The 22,723-nt window shown below is 46.2% G+C and overlaps 1 protein-coding gene across 3 annotated transcripts in view; it reads right to left on the bottom strand.

Moving 5' to 3' along the window:
- Window positions 1–22,723, bottom strand: part of RUFY2 (RUN and FYVE domain containing 2) — a 143,228-nt gene that overhangs the window by 11,351 nt on the left and 109,154 nt on the right. For all 3 annotated transcript variants that reach the window (XM_029609665.1, XM_029609664.1, XM_029609666.1), the window contains exon 15: window positions 6,874–6,968. In XM_029609665.1, the coding sequence (XP_029465525.1) occupies window positions 6,874–6,968 (95 nt within the window). The remainder of the gene's footprint in view (window positions 1–6,873; window positions 6,969–22,723) is intronic.

Below are 22,723 nucleotides of genomic sequence, written 5' to 3'. Positions count from 1 at the left end.
GAGGAGGTCCCTGTGTGGAGGTAAGTACAGAGGACTCCCCGCAAGGAGTCTTTGCAAGTCTGCGTACCATGGGCTTCTTGGCCAATCTGGGGCCACTAATAGAACTAGTCCCCTGTGGGTTTCTATCTTGCGGATGACCTTGCCCAGTAGTGGCCATGGGGGGAAGGCGTACAGTAATTCTTCCTCTGGCCAGGTCTGGACAAGAGCATAAATCCCCTGGGAGTGTGGCTCTCGTCTGCGGCTGAAGAACTTGGGGACTTGGGCGCTGGGATAGGTGGACAGTAGGTCCATGGCTGGGAGGCCCCAGCGATTTACTATCAGTTGGAAGGCTGTGGTCGACAGCGTCCATCCCCTGGGTTCAGGCTCTCTCTGCTGAGGAAGACTAATGAAACGTTGTCTTTTCCTGTGATGTGGGAGGCTGAGATCCCTTGTAGGTTTATCTCCGCCCATGTCATGAGAGGGTCTATCTCCAGAGACACCTGCTGGCTCCTGGTTCCTCCCTGATGGTTGATGTAGGCAACCATTGTAGCGTTGTCCGACATTACTCGAATCGCTTCACCTCGGAGTCTGTGGCTGGATCGCAGGCACACAAGTTTGACTGCTCGAGCTTCCAGGTGGTTTATGTTCCATCCCGCCTCTTCCTTGTTCCATTGTTCCTGGGCCATCAGTTCCTGACAGTGGGCTCCCCATCCTCGCAGGCTTGCATCCATGGTGGAGATAGGCTTACTCCTCTGCTTAGGTGGCCTTCCTGTAGCTACCACTGAAGCTGAGAACGTACCTCTGCTGGTAGTTGGAGGTGAATTGAGTAGTCCTGGGACAGTGGGTTCCAGCGTGAAGGTAAGGAGTGCTGGAGTGGTCGCATGTGGGCCCTTGCCCATGGGACGACCTCCAGGGCTGAGGACTTGAACATAGTCCCATATCTTAAAGGCGTGCATTGGTCATCAATTGTCGTAAGTGTTTCATCAGTTTCCTTCTCCTCGGGGGAGGGAGGAAGACTTTGTTGTTTGGTGTCGAAACGGGCCCCCAGGTACTCTAGAGACTGAGAGGGCTGCAGACTGCTCTTGCCCGTGTTCACAGCCCACCCGAGCTCCTACAGTATGTTCTTGACACTGCTGGTCACCTGCCGGTTCTCTTTCGAAGACTTTGCCCTGATCAGCCAGTAGTCCAGGTAAGGGTGTACCAAGATCCCTTCCTTCCTTAGTGTTGCCGCCATGACCACCATAATTTTGGAGAATGTTCTGGGGGCGGTTGCTAGGCCAAAGGGTAGTGCTCGGAACTGGTAATGGTGACCCAGTATCGTATAGTGTAGAAAACGCTGGTGATCTTGATGGACTGGAATTTGAAGGTAGGCTTCGAAAAGGTCCAGGGAGGTTAGGAACTCTCCTGGTTGTACTTCCATTATTACGGAGCAAAGAGTCTCCATGCGGAAGTGTAGTATCTGCAGATGATGGTTTACATTCTTGAGATCCAAGATGGGTTGGAATGATCCTTCCTTCTTGGGAACGATCGAACAGATGGAATAGCACCCCATATTTTGTTGGGGCGTAGGCACCGGAGTTATTGCCTTCAGACTGAGTAGTCTTGTCAGAGTGGCTTCCACTGCCAGTCTCTTGGTGTGGGAGTAGCAGGGTGACATCATAAACTTGTCCCGAGGGATGCTGCAGAACTCCAGAGATTAACCTTCTCGAATGATGTTTAGTATCCATTTGCCTGACGTGATCTCGACCCATCTTTGGTAGAAGAGGGCAAGTCAACCCCCATTTCCTCTTCCTGTGGATGGGTCGGCCCATTCTCATTGGGGAGCATGGCTGGAGCCTGTCCCTGGGCCTGTTCCTCTCTTGGTCTGTCGGTTCCGAAAGGGCTGGGACCTTCTGGAGAAATGAGGTGCCTGGAACTGCGAGTTCCTGTAGGGTCTAAAGCGTTGAAAACCTCTGCCCCTGGTTCTTCTGGGGGAGGGTAGCTGGGATCTTTTACCCCTGTCTTCCGGTAGCTGAGGCACTGGGGATTTGCCCCTCTTGCTGGCTAACTTCTCCAATTCACTTCCGAATAGAAGGGCATTTTTGTGAGATTCGCTTTAGAGGTCGTGTCAGCAGACCAATTCCGCAGTCATAGTTGTCTTCTGGCTGCCATTACCGAGGCTACTCCTCTGGCTGAGGTACGCACCAGATCTGAGCTTGCGTCCGTCAGGAAGGCTGCTACAGGTTCCATCGTCTCACCAGTATACATTCCGGAGTTATTTGCCTCTCTCGAGAGGAGCAAGCAGGAACGTGCCACCAGTGCGCAGCAGGAAGCAATCTGCAGTGTCATTGCTGTTGCGTCGAAGGCCTGCTTAAGAATGGATTCCAATCATCTATCCTGAGTATCCTTCAATGCAGCCCCTCCCTGAATGGGAATGGTTGTTCGCTTTGAGACAGCACAGACCATCGCATCCACTTTCGGAAAATGCAGGCGTTCCTTGGTTGCTGGTTCCAGAGGGTATAAGGCTTCCAAGGCCTGACCCCCTTAAAGCTGGCCTCCAGGGCATCCCACTCCAGGTCAATCAGTTCCTGGATGGCTTCCATCATTGGGAAGTAGCATGAGGCTTTATGAAGGGACACCAGGATGGGGTTCTTCTTTGGTTCTGCCATAGGGTCTGTGCCTGGAATACCCAGAGTCTTCAGAGTCTGGGAAACAAGGGCTGGTAATTCATCCCTGTGGAAGAAGCGAAGCATGGTTCAGTATGGTTCCAGGCCTGGAGGGATTTCTCCTTCTTCCAGGGAGCCGCCATCATCATCTGAAGTGTCTGGGTCCCCGTCAGGGAAATTTTTGGTTAGGCGAGGCATGTCTCGAGGCATCCGAGTATGGCCAGGAAGATCCTGTGCTTCCGGCAGGGGTTGAGCCCGGGCTGACTGCACCTGATCGAAGGCTTGCAGCCCTTGGAAAAATTCTAACCAGGAGAAGGTCCCTAGGTCCATGTTAATCCAAGGGGGAGTCGGAGTAGGGGCCCCTGAGGTGCCCTCTTGTGGAGAAGCCATCTCGGAGTTGCATAGATCCGGGGAGCTATCGTATGTAGTAATTCCGGACCCATCCTCAGACAGTGAGGGACCAGGCTTTGGTCCCCCCTGGGCTTCTTCGCAATGCTGACACAGTCAGGCAACCAGTTCAGGCTGCGTGGCTCTTATGTGGCAGGCTGTGCAAAGAGAGTGCCTTCTGGCCTTCTTGGACGCCGGTGCCATTGCCTCTATGTCTAGGCGCACAGGTAATGAGCTTCATTGCGAGCGTATAGTTTTGCGCGTGGCTGTGCGTGTAATTGTGCACGTGGCTCAGTTGTGTGCGCGGTTATGCGCGCTGCTGTGCGCGCGTCTGTATTGGACACGCACAAGTTAGGCGCATGGCCATCCGGCCTGTCCCGTGTGTACCGCCGGTCGAGAAGGGAAGATTGTGCTGCCCGCCGCGCGTAAGATGGTGCTCCCCGAGGGCCTCTACGTGTGTGGACCCTTGCACTGGATTGGGGCCTAGCCCAACCAAGGCTGCTCAACCCGATCAGTGCTCCCTTTTTACCTCGCCCGAAGAAAGGAGAATCAGTACGGCAATCCGAACTCTGGAGACCGGAGACCTGAATTTAAAGTTTTCTGCTTACCTGGTCTCGGCGCTTACCGATTGTGTGCCGGACGGTCTCCATCTGCAGGGGGAGAGGGTTTTACCTTCACCGCCGCGCTCGGTTATGCACCTGCTGCCTTTCAGCCACTCTGGGGGCTAAGTCAACGCCGAGAGCCAGCTACTGGACCAAGGCACACCTCTGAGGGATATCGGAAATCACCTCAGGAATTCTCAACTGGGACCCTTAGGTATCACCGCAGGAGAACGGGGTTCGATCTTTTTTTAAGGTAATTTGTCTTCTTGCTGTAATTTTCCTAACACTGTGCTAGTGTATGGGGTAGTGTCCGCATCTGCTAGGAGACGGAGATATACTGAGGAGCTGAGGTCACTGCAGGAGTATATTTAGGGTGATGTCAGCTTTGAAATCTGACTCCATCTCCCATCTGCTAGCAGAAGAGCACATAACCCACTGGTCCTGAGTCTATTTGGCTACAAGCTAGGAAATTAGCAATTTAGCCGGCCTGTTGGCCCAGGGGCAGTGCAGTGCATTGCCATGCAGAGAGACCTGGGCCTGATATTCCACACCCCGCGTCGATGCTCCTGAGGTAGTTCTCTCAGCTCCTGAGGGAGAATGGGGCATGGGGGTAGGAAGGTGTCCTGGTCATCCACAAAGGTTACATCTTATGGCTGAATTTAGAATCTAAGATACAGGGTTCTGGAAGGAGCTCCCAACCTTAGGACCGTTGCTGCAATCACCAGGCTTGGAACAGTGGGAGGAGGGGGTCTAATAAAACAGGGAAACAATCTCAGGCAGCTATGAATAAAGGCTCACAGGTTTCAGAATCTCAGCACTAGTTCCCAGTGAGTTTGAAGAAATCAGAGAAAGGAGGAACTATTTGGCATTAAAATAAATTAGGAATCTGATGATTAGAAAGTGTATTGCATCTCGCTCTATTTCATTGATCAACAATGAAATAGAGCGAGATGCAAATTCTATTCTATTTTGTTTGCTGTGTATGAGTCAAGCATGGGTAGGAACACACAATTTCATGTGCCTGAAATATAGATACAGCAAGAGTAATTTTACATTTAGGTGGCTGAGCCAGACAATTACATTGGGATTTACAGCGTATATCTCTGTAATATCTCCCTCATCTGTGGATTGGGTGTCGAGTCTTGTGTGTTCCCAGGTCTGCTCTGGACGGCTGCTATCGCACCCGAGGCAGTCTTTAATTTGTTAGGAGGCACTGATAACAGTTGAGTGGAAAGCCAGCTGCAGATCTCAGTTTCTCAAGGGACGTTCCCCCTAAGAAGAGCAGTAACTGCCCTTTGCTCCAGCCATACTAGCTTCCAGCGCAGTATGAAGGAATTTTAAATAAATAAATACCCAGGAAGATTGTGGGTCTGCGAGCGCAGCAAGCTCATTCTCAAAGGGAAATGTACTGGGGGAGTAGTCAGTGCATGTACTCATGAAATCTACACCTGCACTGAAGGGGACGTCTGAAAGTCTGCACAGTGATTTCAAAATAAAACCTCCGCAGATACTTTCCTTCTCCCACACTAACCCTGCCCACTTTTTAATGTGGGTAAAAAAAAAAAAATGCCCCTACATTTACCTGCAGTAAGGGGAGCAATGTTCAAACTGTGTTTTATATGCAGGTAAATACGCATTTTCCCAGGTAAAATCTTTGCTTCTGGCATTCGTTAGCACTGTACTCAAACGGCAAAATACTAGCCTAGAAAAGAGGGAGAATGCAATACAGGGGAGGATGTAGCAGGAGGCACAGTTAGAACACTGTGTGGCAAAACTGACCTTCTGCATGAGCTTGTTTTTGACATCCTGAGTTGCAAAAAAACATTTCTAGTAGCAGAGTTGTCAGTCCACTCTCCAGGTTTTCCAACAGTTAGTGCATTTTACCTAATGTTTGCCATTTTTATTCCATAAGGAGGTAAGCACTGTGGATGTGCATAGGGAGGGTAATTTTCAAAGGGACCTTTTCAAGTAAAAGGAGTGCTTTATTTACTGAAATGGCCCTTGTAGAAAATTGCACCTAGATGTACCCATACACACACTGGGGGTAATATTTAGCCACTGGCCGGCTTGCACAGTTAGCCAGATAACATATCAGGCTAACTTTAGTAAGTGCAGCCGCACCATTGAATATAGCCGAATTACCTTAAAATTAGTCGGATAAGTTTATTCAGCTAACTTTTTAGACTGCTCTACAGCACAACCAGAGTTATACAGGTAAATTAGCCAGATAACTTATCCAGTTATTAACTTGTGAGTTATCTGGCTAAATGCTGTTGAATATGAGCCCACTATGCACATAGTGAGGAGGCTTCCAGGGAGAAGACTCTGGGCGCAGTTGGGACTTACCATTATGTTCCAAATTTTTTAAGAGGCTGTCCTCTGAATAGGACACTGGGACATAATATGTTAAAAAGTATGTGCATAAATTCTCTCTGCAAAATTAGGCACACCAAATAGCAAGTCTAATTGTATGCTCCTGGTTTTGCTGGGATAATTTTCTAAATGGACTCATGCATGTAAGTCGTCTTTGAAAATTAGCAGCCTCTTAGGAGGATCCTAAAAAACTATCTCCTTTGCTAATTTATTTTTTTTTGGACTGCAGGAATTGTACCTCTGCCATTTGCTGGAGACAGAGAAATACTGAGGGACTGCAGGTGGCACACAAGGTTCTATGGAGGTCAGTGAAACTTTCTCTGTCTCCATCTGCTGAAAGAGAGGCAAAACCCAGGAGTCTGGACTGATCTGGGTATGAACAGGAATGGCTTTTAGAAAACTGCCTTTATGTGTGGACTTTAACCCACAGGGAGAGAGGCATTGCCAGGTGTGGGGTTGGGAGGGGTTTGCAATCATGTGCATATGTTTACATTTTCAAAAGTATGCACATAACTTTTCACAAATAAAAAAAACCTGCAAATATCAGCAGGAGTAAATACATGCAAGTATTGTTTCTGGGATCATTTTTAAAGGGAAAGTACACATATAATTCAGGGCCAGTGCAAGAGTATCTGGCACCCTAGGCAAACCTTCAGTCATGTGCCTCCCTCTCCATCTTAACTACTGGTGGCAGCTCCAGCACAGCACTCCTTCCTCACAGTGCTCCCCTTCTTTAGCAGTATTAGATCTGGCACAGCACCCCTCTAATCCTTAGGCAGCCGCCTAGCTTGCGTAATGGATGCAGAGACTGTATCACGATCCTGTGCTACGTTAGGGTTACCAGGTTATTAAGCATGCTCTTAGGAAGCAGAGGAGGAAAGACTTACTCGCTTAGCTTGTTAGCGAGGTCTTGGAGGGCTTCCTCTTGTTCATGACAGATCTTTCTCATCTGCTTATTTTCATTCTGTAGTTTAAGAAATTCCTGAAAAACACAAAATGTGGGTTTTAAGGTCTTTAATAAAATCTTGGGGATAGGACGTCTTTTAAACGTGCGCTTGCTGGCATGAGGGAGTTGTGGGTGGGAGGGGGACTTTTTAAAAAGTCATGACCTACAAAATCCTTCAAATAAGAGTAGATTTAGGGTTCAATTCATTCAAACATTATTTTGGCCTCTAAAGGCCAAACAGCAACTATTGCAAAAGGAGATATTATTGAGAAGGTCAATATTTAAAAGCCTCTAAAACAGATATCTTAACGAGCTAAAACTAGCCAAATAAGTGATCCAGATATTCAGCGGGATAAATGTCCCACTGAATATCAATGACTAATGCTATCTGGCTAACTTTTTAAGCTATCCAGCTATGTTTGAATATAGACAGGATTAAAGTTATCTGGTTAAAAATTGGCTGGAAAACTTTAAGCTTAACCAGATATATTCAAAACATATATAGCCGGTTAAGTGGCCACAGCAAAAAAAAAAAACCAAAAACAAACAACAAAAAAGACAAAAAGAGAAGTGTGCCTAATCACCCATCCCCCACCCAAGTGAGGATAAGCTTGAGCCTGCTGGCTCAATCCCCCCTCTTCCCAAGCCCCTTCCCCCAAGAAAATTGCAAAGTGTAAGGTCTGCCGGCTGATCGGTACCCCATCCCACCAGGTTGTTGAAAATAACTTAACCCTGGCCGATCCATCAGCTCGCTGCCTCCCCGTTATGCCTAGCCTAACCCTCCCGCCGCAGCTAGACCCACCTAAACCCCTACACGTGATGGGAAGCTCAGAACTAGCATCTAGCTCCCAGTTCATCCAGCGTCGCCAAAGTTTCATTCTTCCCATTCACAGCCTCACTTTTCTAATTCAAAGCCTCTCGTTTGTTTTTATCTGACTTATGATACTCCATACCTACACTTCACACAAGAAAGGAGAAATTACTACTTACCTGATAATTTAATTTTCCTTCGTGTAGACAGATGGAGTTAGGACTAGTGGGTTATGCTCCCCTGCCAGTAGATGGGAGACAGAGCAAGCTGACATCACAGTATATATAGTCCTGTAGTGACCCCAGCCTGCCAGTATTCTCTTCAAAAGCAACTGAGGACAGACTAGCAAAAAACTTGATTAAAAACAGTCAACCATTACTGTACTCAACCAACAAGAAACACTGAACTCAAGCAAGGAATGTGTGTACCCCAATCTAGGGACTGGAAGAACACTTGCCAGTAATCCCCTGAAAACGTAGCCCCACAGGAGGGCGGGAGGTTGAGTCCAACTGTCTACACTAAGGAAAACAAAATTATCAGGTATGTAGTAATTTCTCCTTTTCTAGAGATGGACTCCTGAATAGGGTGGAAGGCTACCAGTGGTCCAGTCAACACCGCATGTGCAAAAGCTGTGTCCTTCTGGGCCTGCACATGCAGATGATAAAACCTGGAAAAAGTGTGTAAGGAGGACCACATCGCAGCTCGGCAAATGTCGACGGGAGACAACAATCTAACCTCCGTCCAAAACACTGCCTGAGCCCTAGTGGAATGAGGCTTAACCGGAGTAGGCAACAACTTTTCAGCATCCACATATGTGGTTGTGACTACCTCCTTAATCCAGTGAGCTACTGTAGCCGCGAAGCTGGTTCGCCCTGCTTCCTTCTACCATGAAGGACAAACAGGCGATCTGTCTTTCGGAAAGGTTAAGAAACCTCCAGATTCCGCACAATATATCTCTTGACATCCAAGGGACGCAAGAGGTGATACTCCTCCGCATCCCTAACCTTATCCAAGGATGGCAAGGAAATGGACTGATTCAAATGAAATTCTGAGACCACCTTAGGCAAGAAGGATGGAACAGTACGTAGCTATAACACCCCTGGAGTAACCCGAAGGCCTGTAACTTGGAAATTCGACGTGCAGAACATATAGCCACCAGGAAAACTGTTTTCAAGGTCAATAACTGCAAGGAAAGGCCATGCAGCAGTCGGAATATAGGCCAAGAATTCCAACAACAAATTAAGACTCCATAATGGAACAGGTAACCTCATGGGAGGCCGAAGATGCGTCACTTCCTTTCAAAAAACAGGCCTCATAAGGATAAGATGATAAGGAATCACCATTCACCTGACTCCTGAAACAGGCTAGAGCCACAGCCTGAACCTTCAAGGAATTAAGGGCCAATCCTTTATTTAACCCATCCTGCAAAAATTCCAAAATGAGCAGGATCTTAACCGAACGAGGAAGAACACCTCAATCCTCACACCAGGCCTCAAACACTCTCCAATCCTGCACATAGGCCAAGGAAGTGGAGAACTTTCTAGCGCAGAGCAAGGTAGCAATCACTGCAGAAGAAGATCCACGCTTCAACAAGTGAGCCCTCTCAAACCGTAAGACAAAACAGAGTTGGATCTTCATGAAGGACAGGTCCCTGCTGCAACAGATTCTTGTGTGGTGGAAGACGAAGGGGGCTCTCTACCAGGAGTCTTTACAGATTTGCATACCACGGTCATCTGGGTCAATCCGGTGCCACCAGGAGTTCCACCCCTCTGTGGCCTTTGATCCTGCGAATTATCCTGCCCAACAAGGGCCACAAAGGAAAGGCATAAAGTAATTTGTCTTCCAGCCAGACCTGTATGAGAGCATCTATGCCCAGGGACCACGAATCTCTCCTGCGACTGAAGAATCGGGGAACCTTTGCCTTGTGAGAAGTTGCCAGCAGGGCTAACAATGGAAGGCCCCAGCGATCAACTATCAGCTGAAACACCTCGTCCGACAACAGCCATTCTCCTAGGTCCAGACTTTTCCTGCTGAGAAACTCTACTCTTACGTTGTCTTTTCTTGAAATATGAGAGGCTGAGATCATCTGTAGATGTCCTTCCACCCATTCCATAAGTTGGTCTATTTCCTGGAACATTTACTGGCTCTTGGTTCCTCCCTGTCGATTGATGTAGGCCACCGTCGTTGCGTTGTTCGTCATCACTCGGACCACTTGATCCTGTAGTCTGTTGCTGAACTCATGCCAACTGGACCGCCTGGGCTTCCAAGCGATTAATGCTCCAGAGGGACTCTTTGGCATTCCAGCACCCTTGGGCTGTCAGCTCCTGACAGTGAGCTCCCCAACCCTGGAGACTCGCATCTGTCATGAGAATCAACCAGTTCAAGGAGGTCAAGGAAACACCCTTTCTCAGATGATCCTCTTGTAACCACCTCTGGAGGCGAGAGCAGATTTCCATCGGCAAGTGGAGCTGAACTGAATAGTCATGTGACTGCAGATTCTTTTTTTTTTTAATTTATATTTTATTGTAAACAGATAACCATGCCAAGTACAGTCGTTTACCATATTCAAAGCAGAATATAATGTTCAACGCATTCAAGAAAATCATAGGTTGAAACAGGGAACAGCTAACAGCCTGTATGCATAACTATATACAACGTAAATACAATACAACAGAAAGGGTGGTGGATGCCTGGAATGCCCTTCCGGAGGAAGTGGTGAAGTCTAAAACTGTGAACGACTTCAAAGGGGCGTGGGATAAACACTGTGGATCCATCAAGTCTAGAGGGCGTGAATAAAGTGGAGGCATTCAAACACTGCACGGAGCGGCAGTAGCCACAGCGGCATTCAAACACTGCACGGAGCGGCAGTAGCCACAGCGGCATTCAAACACTGCATGGAGCGGCAGTAGCCACAGCGGCATTCAAACACTGCATGGAGCGGCAGTAGCCACAGAGGCATTCAAACACTGCACGGAGCGGCAGTAGCCACAGAGGCATTCACAGAGCGGGATGCCAGTGGCCAGTAGTTGGTGTTCCACCTTCACAGAGCGGAAGGATGGAGGGCTGCTATTTCCCAAAAAAATAAATAAATAAATAAAACAAAACAAAAAATAAAAACAGGGGTGGGTAAGAGTATGGGGCAAGGGGGTGGCCTGCTTGTTACAGCGGTTGCTACCCCCAATTGAGCTGGATGTCACTTGGATGCAGATTCAGAGCTGCTCTCTAAATTGGGTGGAGGGGAATTAGGGCTAGAGGGTACTGGAAGCCAATAGTAACAGGTGGGAGAGAGAAAAAGGGAAAAAAATGGATAAAGTGTGTAGCTTGCTGGGCAGACTTGATGGGCCATTTGGTCTTCTTCTGCCGTCATTTCTATGTTTCTATGTTTCAATGTACATGCGTGTGGTAATGCTTAATACAAACTGAAATACAAAATAGCCTAAGTGGCAATATCTGTTAGATCTTCCATTTTTACTAGGTATTACAGTTCTTATCCCCCCTCCCCAACCCCCCCACCCACCCCAGACTGTGTAGTTCGAAAGGCAAAGGTTAAGGTTAACTTGGGTAGCGTGCCAAAAACAGGTATTCGTAGGAGTACATCGAACAATCGTGGCTAGGGAAGAAGAAACATAACAATCTGAACCGTCTCAAATAGACATAGAAGAAAGCCATGATTCATAGGCATGCTAAATCTTATGGAAAAGAGGCAAATGTTTTTGCTTATATGCAGTGATTTTACTTAGAGAATGCATGACCAATACCTGAGCTTGAATATATTGTAGCGTGGGTATTTGGGGATCTTTCCAATGTTTTGCAATAGCACATCTGGCTCCTGTTACTACATACTTAATAAAACGGTTTTGATACTTATCACAGTTTGTCACCTCGTTATTTAGTAGGGCTTGGGAGGGATCAAGTCTGACAGAGAGTCCTAAAATTGTAGAAAGCCAGTCAGCTACCTGGTCCCACAAAAAGTGGATTTTAGGACATGTCCACCAAGTATGAAAAAATGTGCCTTTGGTAGAGCATCCTTTCCAACACAGGTTGGAGGACCCTGGAATAAAGTGGCTTAATTTATCTGGAGTTACATACCACCAGAATAGCATTTTATAGCTATTTTCAATGTGAGTGGTCGAAATTAGACCCTTTGCCAAGGGAAAAACAATTTTCTTCCAATCCTCTACCAATCAAGATCCTTGTAAATCGGCTTCCCAAGCCCTAATATGTGCAGTGTTTAGGCTGAACCCATCCGCCAGTAGTAGGTAAAGATTCGAGATCAGCTTTTGGGTTTTGTCAGCTGGCCAACACAAATTTTCAAAACTAGAAATCCCAGATGCTAAATCTGCTATGATTTGGTTTTGGAGAATGAAATGTCGGATTTGCAAATAGGGAAATATATCAGACACACTCAAATTGTATTTCTCTGCGAGGGATCCAAACGAAATCATCCCCCTAGGATCACAAACGTGCTCTAAATGTGTTATCCCCTTCCTGATCCAGCTCTGAAATATTGCCTGTGTCTCCGCCGGTTTGAAATGGGAATTGTGAAAAAGGTGCGTGCTTAAGTAATATGTCCTCCGCCCCCCAAGTTTCTGCTTCCATTTATCCCAGATTTTTAAGGACAATTGTATGGTGTCTGGAATCATCATCGGCTTTACCCAGGAATCACTTGGTTGCCAGATTAAGGCGGAGAAAGGAATCGAGCCAAGAAGGGCTTGTTCTAGCACCAGCCATGGCTTTTTCCCTTTCAGTTTGTGCCAATCAATGATAGCCTTTAATTGGGATGCCACTTGGTAATGAAATAAATTAGGCATTCCCAAGCCACCGTGGGTTTTCGGTAACATAAGTATTCGTTTAGCTACTCGTGGATGCTTACCTTTCCATAAGAATTTTAGCAGTCTCCTCTGCCATTTGTCGAGGACCTTGGTTGGTATTTCAATCGGGAGAGTTTGCAACAAATATAACATCTGTGGAAAGATGTTCATTTTGATCACCGCCAGTCTACCAAGCCAGGAGATGTGATATCTGTCCCATTCCTCTAGATCTTTATATATTTTAGACATTAAGGGAGGATAATTAAGCTGGAAAAGGTCAAGTGTACTTCCTAAATATATTCCCAGATATTTTAACTTTACCGGAGCCCAACGAAGAGGATGTGTAAGCTTAATATGCTCTACCACCTCTATCGAGGCCGTGATTTTAAGTAATTCGGACTTATCCCAGTTGATTTTAAATCCTGAAACTGAGCTGAAAGCAGAAATCTCTGCAGATATCGCTGTTAAAGAAGTAATAGGATTAGTTATGGTGAATAATATATCGCCTGCAAAGAGCGATAGTTTTGAGGTAAATTCTCCCACCTGCACCCCTGAGATCTGAGCATTGTTGTGAATGCTGTGTGTGAAAGGCTCTAAAAACAAAGCAAACAATAACGGTGAGAGAGGACAGCCCTGTCTGGTACCTCTCTGCACTGAAAATGACTGCGTGTACCCTCCATTCACTTTTAAACAGGCTTGAGGTGAGGTATACAATTTTTGGATCCACCTAATGAAAGTCTCCCCAAAATTAAAAGGCCGTAAGGTCTGGAATAGGAATGGCCAGTGTACAAAATCAAAAGCCTTTTCGGTATCTACTGCTAAAAGAAGAAGTGGTATGTTCTTAGCTCGGGCCCACCACATTGAATCCACCGTTTTCTGAACGTTATCAGAAGCCATTCTCCCTGATATAAAGCCTGATTGATCGGGATGAACCAATTCAGACAATATAGAGTTAAGTCTATTAGCCAGTATTTTCGCCAATAGCTTCATGTCTAGGTTAATGAGAGATATTGGTCTATAGGAACCACAGACCGACAGGTCCCTGCCCGGTTTAGCTATTAAAGTGACTCCAGCAAGGTTTGCCGCTAAAGAAAAGGTCTCCTGGCCCCTCAAAGAATTAAATAGCCTCACCAGCACCGGAGACAGTGTAGTATTAAATGTCTTATAAAACGATGCGGTAAAGCCATCCAACCCCGGTGATTTCTCTGCCTTCAAATTCTTTATAGCCCAATTCACTTCTACCTCTGTTATTTCTCTATCCAGAGTATCTATTTGGGTCTGCGTAAGCTGGGGTAGTCTTATCTTTTGCAAATAATTGTCTATCTGCTTCAAATTTATCTGGCCATCAGCTTTATAGAGTGTCGTATAGAAGGGTAGAAACCGGCTTCTAATATCCATATTAGTGGTCAAAAGCTGTCCAGTTTCATCTTTAAGTTTAACTATGTTATTTTGATTCTGTACATTCCTTAGCTTTCGCGCCAGTAATTTGCCTGCTTTGTTGCCCCCTTCATAGTGAGCCTATTTGCAAAGTTCCAAATTATGGGCTATTTGTGCCGCATCTAGTTCTTCCAGAGATTGCCTGCATTGATCCATAGCAGCCAATATCTTACGTGAACCATGTTTCTGAGGGATGACCTCCAAGCGGCGGAGCTTCTCAGTGAGTGCTAGTCTCTCCTTATTTTTCAATTTTTTCATATGGGCTCCCCGGGCTATTAGCTTTCCTCTCACTACCGCCTTTAAACAGTCCCATAATAACATAGAGGAAGTTTGCTCATTATCATTAAATTGTAAATATTCCTAAATCTCATGCCTAAGTAGAGGGGCAAACTCTGCATCGTTTATCGTATTGCGTATTGCGCTAGATTAAGTGTCATTCGTTCTGGAGCATGGTCCGACCATGTAATGGGTTCGATAAGAGCTCTGGATATTAAATTAATACAGCCCTTGTCTACACATAGTAAATCTATACGTGAATGAGACTTATGTGCGCGTGAATAGTAGGTATAACTTTTAGATTTTGGGTACCTTGCCCTCCATGTATCTATCAATGCAAGTCTAGCTAAACCGGTCTTCAATGCTTTGCGGTCCTTTTTGGAGAGAGCGGTGAGCCCGATCTAAGCGGATTGTAATTTGTCCATTCTCGTCCGCCGCTGAAGGCTCTGACTGTAAAAGCATTATGCTAATCTTGGTAACCACCTCCACGCAGTCTTGATACTTGGGAGACTCTGGAACGCCACGAAAATGTAAATTATGACGGCGAGAGCGATTCTCAAGATCCTCTACCTTATCCGAAAGTTGCTCTACTTCTTTGATCAGGGATGACTGAGCGTCCCGTGCCATTTTGAGATCTTCACTGTGTGCATCGAGACGGGTCTCGACTTCAAAAATCCGCCGTCCGTTGTCCGCCATTTCTGCTTTCATTTCATCAATGGAATCCATTATTTCTTTTTTGTTGTCCTGCATTTCTTGTTTCAGGTCCGCAAACCAGCGTTTCATTTCGGCTCTTGTTGGTAGCTCATCTTCCGCAAGCGCCAAGTCCTCGGAAAAGGCAGCCGTCGGTAGGCCTTCCGGCTCCTGCACCATGCTTTCAGGCTCCGGCTCATCTCCCTGACTTGATTTCAGATAGGAAAACTTTTTAAAATCCACAGTTTTCCGTTTTACCGACATCTTGCTGATCTAGAGGTTAATATTTGTGAAATATCGGGTGATATCAATAGCGATGCCTTAGATATTCGGAGATTGCAGTTGCTGTTGGAGGAGGCTCCAGATTAAGCTGCCATTAGCTAGGATGACGTCACTTCCTCCGAGACTGCAGATTCTAACAAGACAGCAGGGAGCGCTGAAGAGGACGCTTATACACCCTCACTCACAGCACCACTTCCAGGGTTGCCATCATTAAACCGAGCATCTGTAGATAGAACCACACTATCGGGCGTATAGTGCTCACAACTGACGTACTTTTGACATCAATTTCTGAATCCAAACTTCTGGCAGGAAAGGTTTGGCCTGCCTTGTGTTGAACCGAACACCCAGATACTCCAAGGACTGAGACGGCTGAAGACTGCTCTTGGTCAGGTTCACCACCCAACTGAGCTCCTGCAACTCGGAGATCAACTTGGGGGTCACCAGATGGCTCTCTTCCAGAGACTTGGCTCGAATCAGCCAGTCATCCAAATATGGGTATGCCAGGATTCCATCTCCTCTCAACGCCGCTGCTACCACCACCATAACCTTGAAATGTTCTGGAAGCAGTGGCTAGACCAAAGGCAGCGCTCGAAACTGATAATGGCTCCCCAACACCACAGAACGCAGGAAACGGTGCTCCAAACAGGTAGGAATACAAAGGTAGGCCTCAGAAAGATCCAGGGAGGTCAGAAATTCCCCCGACTGCATGGCCATTATCACTGAGCACAAGGTTTCCATGCGAAAATGAGTCACACACAAATGACTGTTGACTCCTTTGAGATCCAGGTTGGGATGAAAGGAGCCCTCTTTTTTGGGCACAAAATAAATAGAATATCTCCCCATACTTTCTTGAAACATAGGCACTGCAACTACAGCCTGCAACTGGAGGAGACTTAGAAGTGTAGATTCCACTGCCTGCTTCTTCTGTGGAGAGTGGCAAGGAGACACCATGAACACGTCCTGAAGAATACTGCGAAATTCCAGCGCATATCCTTCATGTATCACCACCAGGACCCACTGATCCAATGTGATCTTGACCCAACTCTGATAAAAGAGAGAGAGGCGGCACCCTATCTCTTGTTCCCGAAGGTGGGTCGGCAAACCTTCACTGGGAAGCCCAAGCCAGCTCCTCTCTTGGGCTGTCTGGGTTGAAAGGAGTGAGACCTACCAAAAGGCAGAGTCCTCTGAAACGTTGACCCTCTGTAGGGACAAAAACACTTGGAAACCTGAAGATGACCCCTCATACTAGAAGGGCGCTGTAACTGCTTCTTATTCTCCGGCAACCAAAGGACCAGAGATTTGCCCCACTTACTGGCTTATTTCTCCAACTCGCTCCTAAACAAGAGCAAGTCTTTAAAAGGCATCTTTGTAAGATTAGTTTTGGAGGTCATGTCAGCTGACCAATTTTGCAGCCATAGTTGATGCCTAGCTGCTATCACCGAAGTCACTCCTCTAGCCGAGGTACGGACTAATTTGTAGCCCGATTCTGCTAAAAAGGCGGGTTCCATAACTGCTCTGGAATTCCCTCTAGAATCATCAACTTCCTGAGAGAGAAGTAGACAAGATCGTGTCACTAGGGTGCAACAAGAAGCTATCTGTAAAGTCATCACCACCGCTTCAAAGGCTTGCTTAAGGATGGCCTCAATCCTTCTATCATGCACATACTTCAAGGCTGTTCCTCCCTCCACTGGAATAGTCATCCGCTTAAGAGACGGCACAGATTAGTGCATCCACCTTTGGAAAATGCTCCCTCACCACTGGATCTAGGGGGTACAAGCCTTCTGATGTCTGAAATTGGCCTCCGGAACTCCCCATTCAAGGAGGGGTTATGAAAGCCCTGCTCTCAAGATGCTTGCCCCAAATGAGGCTGCATCCTGATCCTGCACATCCAGATGATAAGGTCTGGCAAAGGAAAGGAACGAGGTCCAAATCTCTTGCAGCAATACCAACTGACAGGAAGCTGCCTGAGCCCTTGTGGAGGGAGCTCGCAAACCTTCTGGAAGTGAAAGAACTTTACAAACATAAGCTGATGCAATGGTTTTCACTGAGCAATAGTCACCTTAGAGGATTTATGACCTTTTCTGTGCCCACTATACAATACAACAGCTGAAAATTATTGGTTACTTTTAAGTAATGCAACAAAGTCCTCTACACATCCAAAACGTGGAGCTCTGTCGATTCACCTACAGAAAATGTCTTGAACATTGGCAACTCCACTGATTGCTCTAAATGAAAAGCAGAGACCACCTTTGACAAAAAAAGAGGGTACAGTATGAATGGAAATCCCTTCTGATGTGATTCTCAAAAAAGGTTCCTTGCAGGATAAAGCCTGCAAATCTGAAATCTGCCTGGCTGAACAAATTGCCACCAAAAACACCACTTTCGGAGTCAAATCCTTCAGCAATGCTTTTTTAAGGGGCTCAAATGGAGCCATTCCCCATGCCTTTAAAACATGATTAAGATTCCAGCTAGTAACCACCTGAAGCAATGGAGGCCAGAACTGCTTAACCTCTCTTAGGAACAGCATGATAATCGGATAGCCACCAAGCATCAACCCTGAATCCACCACTATAACAAAACAATGCTACCACCTGTACCTTGACAGAAATCAAGGCCAATCCCCTCTACAGACTTCTCTGCAAAAACAAAAGGATATTAGGAATGGATGTCTGTAAAGGAAATATCTTAACCTCTTTACACCAAATCTAAAACATCTTCCAGATCCTGAGATAAGCCAAGGATGTCAACTGTTTCCAAGCCTGGAATAATGTGGCCACCACCTCCTCAGAATAACCCTTACTCCTTAGCCTTTTCCTCTCAAAAGCCAAACTGTGAGACAGAAGCAAACCTATTTCCTGCAGACCACTGGGCTCTGATACAACAGCTCCTGTATCTGATCAACCCTTAATGGCCCTTAAATCTTGAGCATGACCAGATCTTCAAACCAAGGCCACCTGGGCCACTCTTGTGCTATAAGAACCATCAGACTCTGATGTCTCTGAACTCTTTGAATGACACATTGCATCAGTGACCAAGGAAGAAAACAGAATCCCTGAAGGCCACGCAAACCAGAGCATCCAGACCTTTTGAACCCGGCTCCTTCATGCGGCTGAAGAATTTTGGCCTCATGATATTTCATTGTGATGTCAGCTAATTCATGAGGCACTCCCAATGTCCTGAATCAACTTGAATGCTATGTCCGTCAACTTCCATTCTTTGGGATCTAAGGTGTGCCTCCACTCCAGCAATGTGCACTGCTGATACTTCCAGAAGATGACTCTCAGACCAGCAAAATAATAGCTTGACTGCTGCTGACACCTTTGTATTCCTGGTTCCTCCTTTCTGAGTTATGTATGTTATCGCTGTAGCATTGTCTAAAAACATACCACTGCTTTTTCTTTTCACTGTCCACTCCAGAGATTCCTTATTCATTCCCCTGGACAAATTGTTTATTGAGAGCCACAAGTTAGACTGTGTCTGGTCTCCAGATAAAGAGGCAACTGAACTTTGTACTCCTGGGAATGAGGAGTCCAATGTGAAAGAGCTCTCTGCAGGGGATGTATATGAGCTTCCACTCAAACGGACCAAATCCAAGGTAAATTCCATCGACCCTAGAACCTGAAGATAATCCCATTCTCTGGGGAGTGGTAACTGCAGAATATGCCTCACCTGGCCCTGGAGCTTGACTATTCTCTCTGTCATGAGAAATACCTTTCCTTTCAGAGTATTAAATTGGGATCCCAGATACTCCAATTCCCGAGTGGGCTAAAGCTTGCTCTTGGAAAAACTGATTACTCAACAAAGATCCTGCAACAGCACCAGCACTCTGGAGGTAGCTAAGTGGCCTTTGCCTTCTGATTGTCTAATCAACCAATCATCAGGCAATGGATGGACCATCAGGCTATGGATGGACCAATACAGCAGTGATGCCATGACCACTATCACACTGGAAAAGATTCTTGGAGCTGCAGCAAATTTGAAAGACAGGGATTGAAATTGAAAATGCTATCCTAGGACTGCAAAGCTCTGATGGTCTTTCTGAATGGGAATGTGAAAATACACCTCAGAGAGATCCAGAGAAGAAAATGTCCTGTGCGAACTGCTATGATCACCAAACAAAACGTCTCCATCTGAAAATGAGTCCCGTAAGGAAGCATTCACCTTCTTCAAATCCAGAATAGGCTGGAATGCACCTTCTGTCTTCAGTACTATGAAACAAAATAACAACCCCTGACTCCATTCTTCCTTTGGCACTGGAACCAAAGCTACTAACGGAAGAAAACGGGCCAGAGTTTCTCCGAATTCCTCTTGCTTTCTCGCTGAAAAACAGAGGAAACTATGAATGCATCCAACACTGGCCTTGCAAACTCTAATGCATAACTGTCTTTTAAGACAGACAGAACCCACTGGTCCTAAGATGGGTCCACTTTTCAGAAAACTGGGTCAATCTGCCTCCAATTTGCAGAGGTGAAGAGTGGACTCTCTGACTTATTGCAAAGTCTTTCTTCCAACCTCTCTACCGCCGGCAGCATCTTGTGAACCTTTATGGGTAGAGTGAAAGGATTGTGGCTTATTGCCATAGTATTTCTGAGAATAAGAAGATGAAGAAGACATTGACCTTCCAGGCCTATACCATCTGACATCCTCCTCCAGAATAAGGATACAACCAGTAAAAGGATCACTAACCCCCCTACTCATCCTTTCTCAGAAGGAGAGGGTCCCAATCACCATGCCAGCTCTCTGAGAAACTGTCCAGCAAAACTAATGACTGCAGGTTTGGAATCTCCACCATTTGCTGAAGAAAGAGAAATAATGAGGAGCTGCAGATGGCACAGTTCCTTATAAGGCTATTCCAGCAAAGCTATTTTCCTTTTGTCTCCATCTGCTGGTAGGGGAGAAAAACCCATGTGTATGGACTGGTCTGGTAAAGATGATTAGAACTGTACACAATAAAAGTTTTACTATCATGCAAGATAATTAGCAGGTGTAAAATTACGTGAGTTGCCAAATCTGTATGTGTGTGTTTTAAAATAGCATCTGTTGGCCCCAGCCTGGAATGCTCATAGCCCTCCAGGAACTTGTCCAAACCTTATTATGTTAATTGTCTTAACCATATTCTCTGGTAATGAATTCCAGAGCTTAATTGTGCGTTAGGTGAAAAATAATTTTCTCCAATTTGTTTTGAATATGCTACCTACTAACTTTGTATTTTTGAAACAGTAAATAAACGATTTACATTTACCCGTTCTATTCCATTCATGATTTTATAGACTCTAGACCTCTATCATATCCAATTGTAGAGCATATAGAAAGACATGATTTAATGGAACACAGTCAACAAGGATTTACCCAAGGGAAGTCTTGCCTAACAAACCTGCTTCATTTTTTTGAAGGGGTTAATAAACATGTGGATAAAGGGGAACCGGTAGATGTAGTGTATTTGGATTTTCAGAAGGCGTTTGACAAAGTCCCTCATGAGAGGCTTCTATGAAAACTAAAAAGTCATGGGATAAGAGGCGATGTCCTTTCGTGGATTACAAACTGGTTAAAAGACAGGAAACAGAGAGTAGGACTAAATGGTCAATTTTCTCAGTGGAAAAGGGTAAACAGTGGAGTGCCTCAGGGATCTGTACTTGGACCGGTGCTTTTCAATATATATAAAAATGATCTGGAAAGGAATACAACGAGTGAGGTTATCAAATTTGTGGATGATACAAAATTATTCAGAGTAGTTAAATCACAAGCAGACTGTGATACATTACAGGAGGACCTTGCAAGACTGGAAGATTGGGCATCCAAATGGCAGATGAAATTTAATGTGGACAAGTGCAAGGTGTTGCATTAAGGGAAAAATAACCCTTGCTGTAGTTACATGATGTTAGGTTCCATATTAGGAGCTACCACCCAGGAAAAAGATCTAGGCATCATAGTGGATAATACTTTAAAATCGTCGGCTCAGTGTGCTGCAGCAGTCAAAAAAGCAAATAGAATGTTATGAATTATTAGGAAGGGAATGTTTAATAGAACGGAAAATGTCATAATGCCTCTGTATCGCTCCATGGTGAGACCGCACCTTGAATACTGTGTACAATTCTGGTCGCCGCATCTCAAAAAAGATATAATTGCGATGGAGAAGGTACAGAGAAGGGCAACCAAAATGATAAAGGGGATGGAACAGCTCCCCTATGAGGAAAGGCTGAAGAGGTTAGGGCTGTTCAGCTTGGAGAAGAGACGGCTGAGGGGGGATATGATAGAGGTCTTTAAGATCATGAGAGGTCTTGAACGAGTAGATGTGATTCGGTTATTTACATTTTCGAATAATAGAAGGACTAGGGGGCATTCCATGAAGTTAGCAAGTAGCACATTTAAGACTAATCGGAGAAAATTCTTTTTCACTCAACGCACAATAAAGCTCTGGAATTTGTTGCCAGAGGATGTGGTTAGTGCAGTTAGTGTAGCTGGGTTCAAAAAAGGTTTGGATAAGTTCTTGGAGGAGAAGTCCATTAATGGCTATTAATCAATTATACTTAGGGAATAGCCACTGCTATTAATTGCATCAGTAGCATGGGTTCTTCTTAGTGTTTGGGTAATTGCCAGGTTCTTGTGGCCTGGTTTTGGCCTCTGTTGGAAACAGGATGCTGGGCTTGATGGACCCTTGGTCTGACCCAGCATGGCAATTTCTTATGTTCTTAAGAATGGGGTAGATTTTCAAAAACGGCGCGTTGGCGTACTTTTGTTGGCACTCCAGGCGCAAACAAAAGTACGCGGGATTTTAGTAGATACGCGTGTAGCCGCTAAAATCCTGGATCGGCACGCGCAAGGCCGCGTAGCCGGCGCGCGCCGAGCTGCACAGCCTATCTCCGTTCCCTCCGAGGCCGCTCCGAAATTGGAGCGGCCTCGGAAGGAATTCGCTAACGCCCTCCCCTCACCTTCCCCTCCCTTCCTCTACCTAACCCAACCCCCCCGACCCTGTCTAAACCCCCCCCCTACCTTTGTTGGGGGATTTATGCCTCCCAGAGGGAGAAGTAAATCCCCGCGCGCCAGCGGGCCGCTGGCGCGCCTAGACACAACCCAGGGGCGGTTCCGGAGGGCGCGGCCACACCCCCGGACCGCCCCGGGCCGAAACCACGCCCCCGGGCCCGCCCCCGAAACGCTGCGTCCCGCCCCGAAAACGGTGCGCCACTCGGCCCCGCCCCCGATACGCCCCCCCTCGGAAAACCCCGGGACTTACACGAGTCCCGGGGCTCTGCGCGCGCCGGTAGGCCTATTGAACATAGGCGCACCGGCGCGCAGGGCCCTGCTCTTAAAATCCGCCCCAAAATGTATACTTCCCAGTATCATTTTTATATTTTTTCGAAACAAGATATCACACCATCTATCTAAACAATTAAAAACTTTCTATCTCATACATCCCCACACATCCGACATCCATACCATATAAAACCACATTTATTAATGTTCCTAATTAGTTATAGACCCAAAAA

Source organism: Rhinatrema bivittatum, chromosome 7, assembly GCF_901001135.1.
Source record: "Rhinatrema bivittatum chromosome 7, aRhiBiv1.1, whole genome shotgun sequence".
NCBI lineage: Eukaryota > Metazoa > Chordata > Amphibia > Gymnophiona > Rhinatrematidae > Rhinatrema > Rhinatrema bivittatum.
This window is presented reverse-complemented; position numbering and strand designations above follow the sequence as displayed.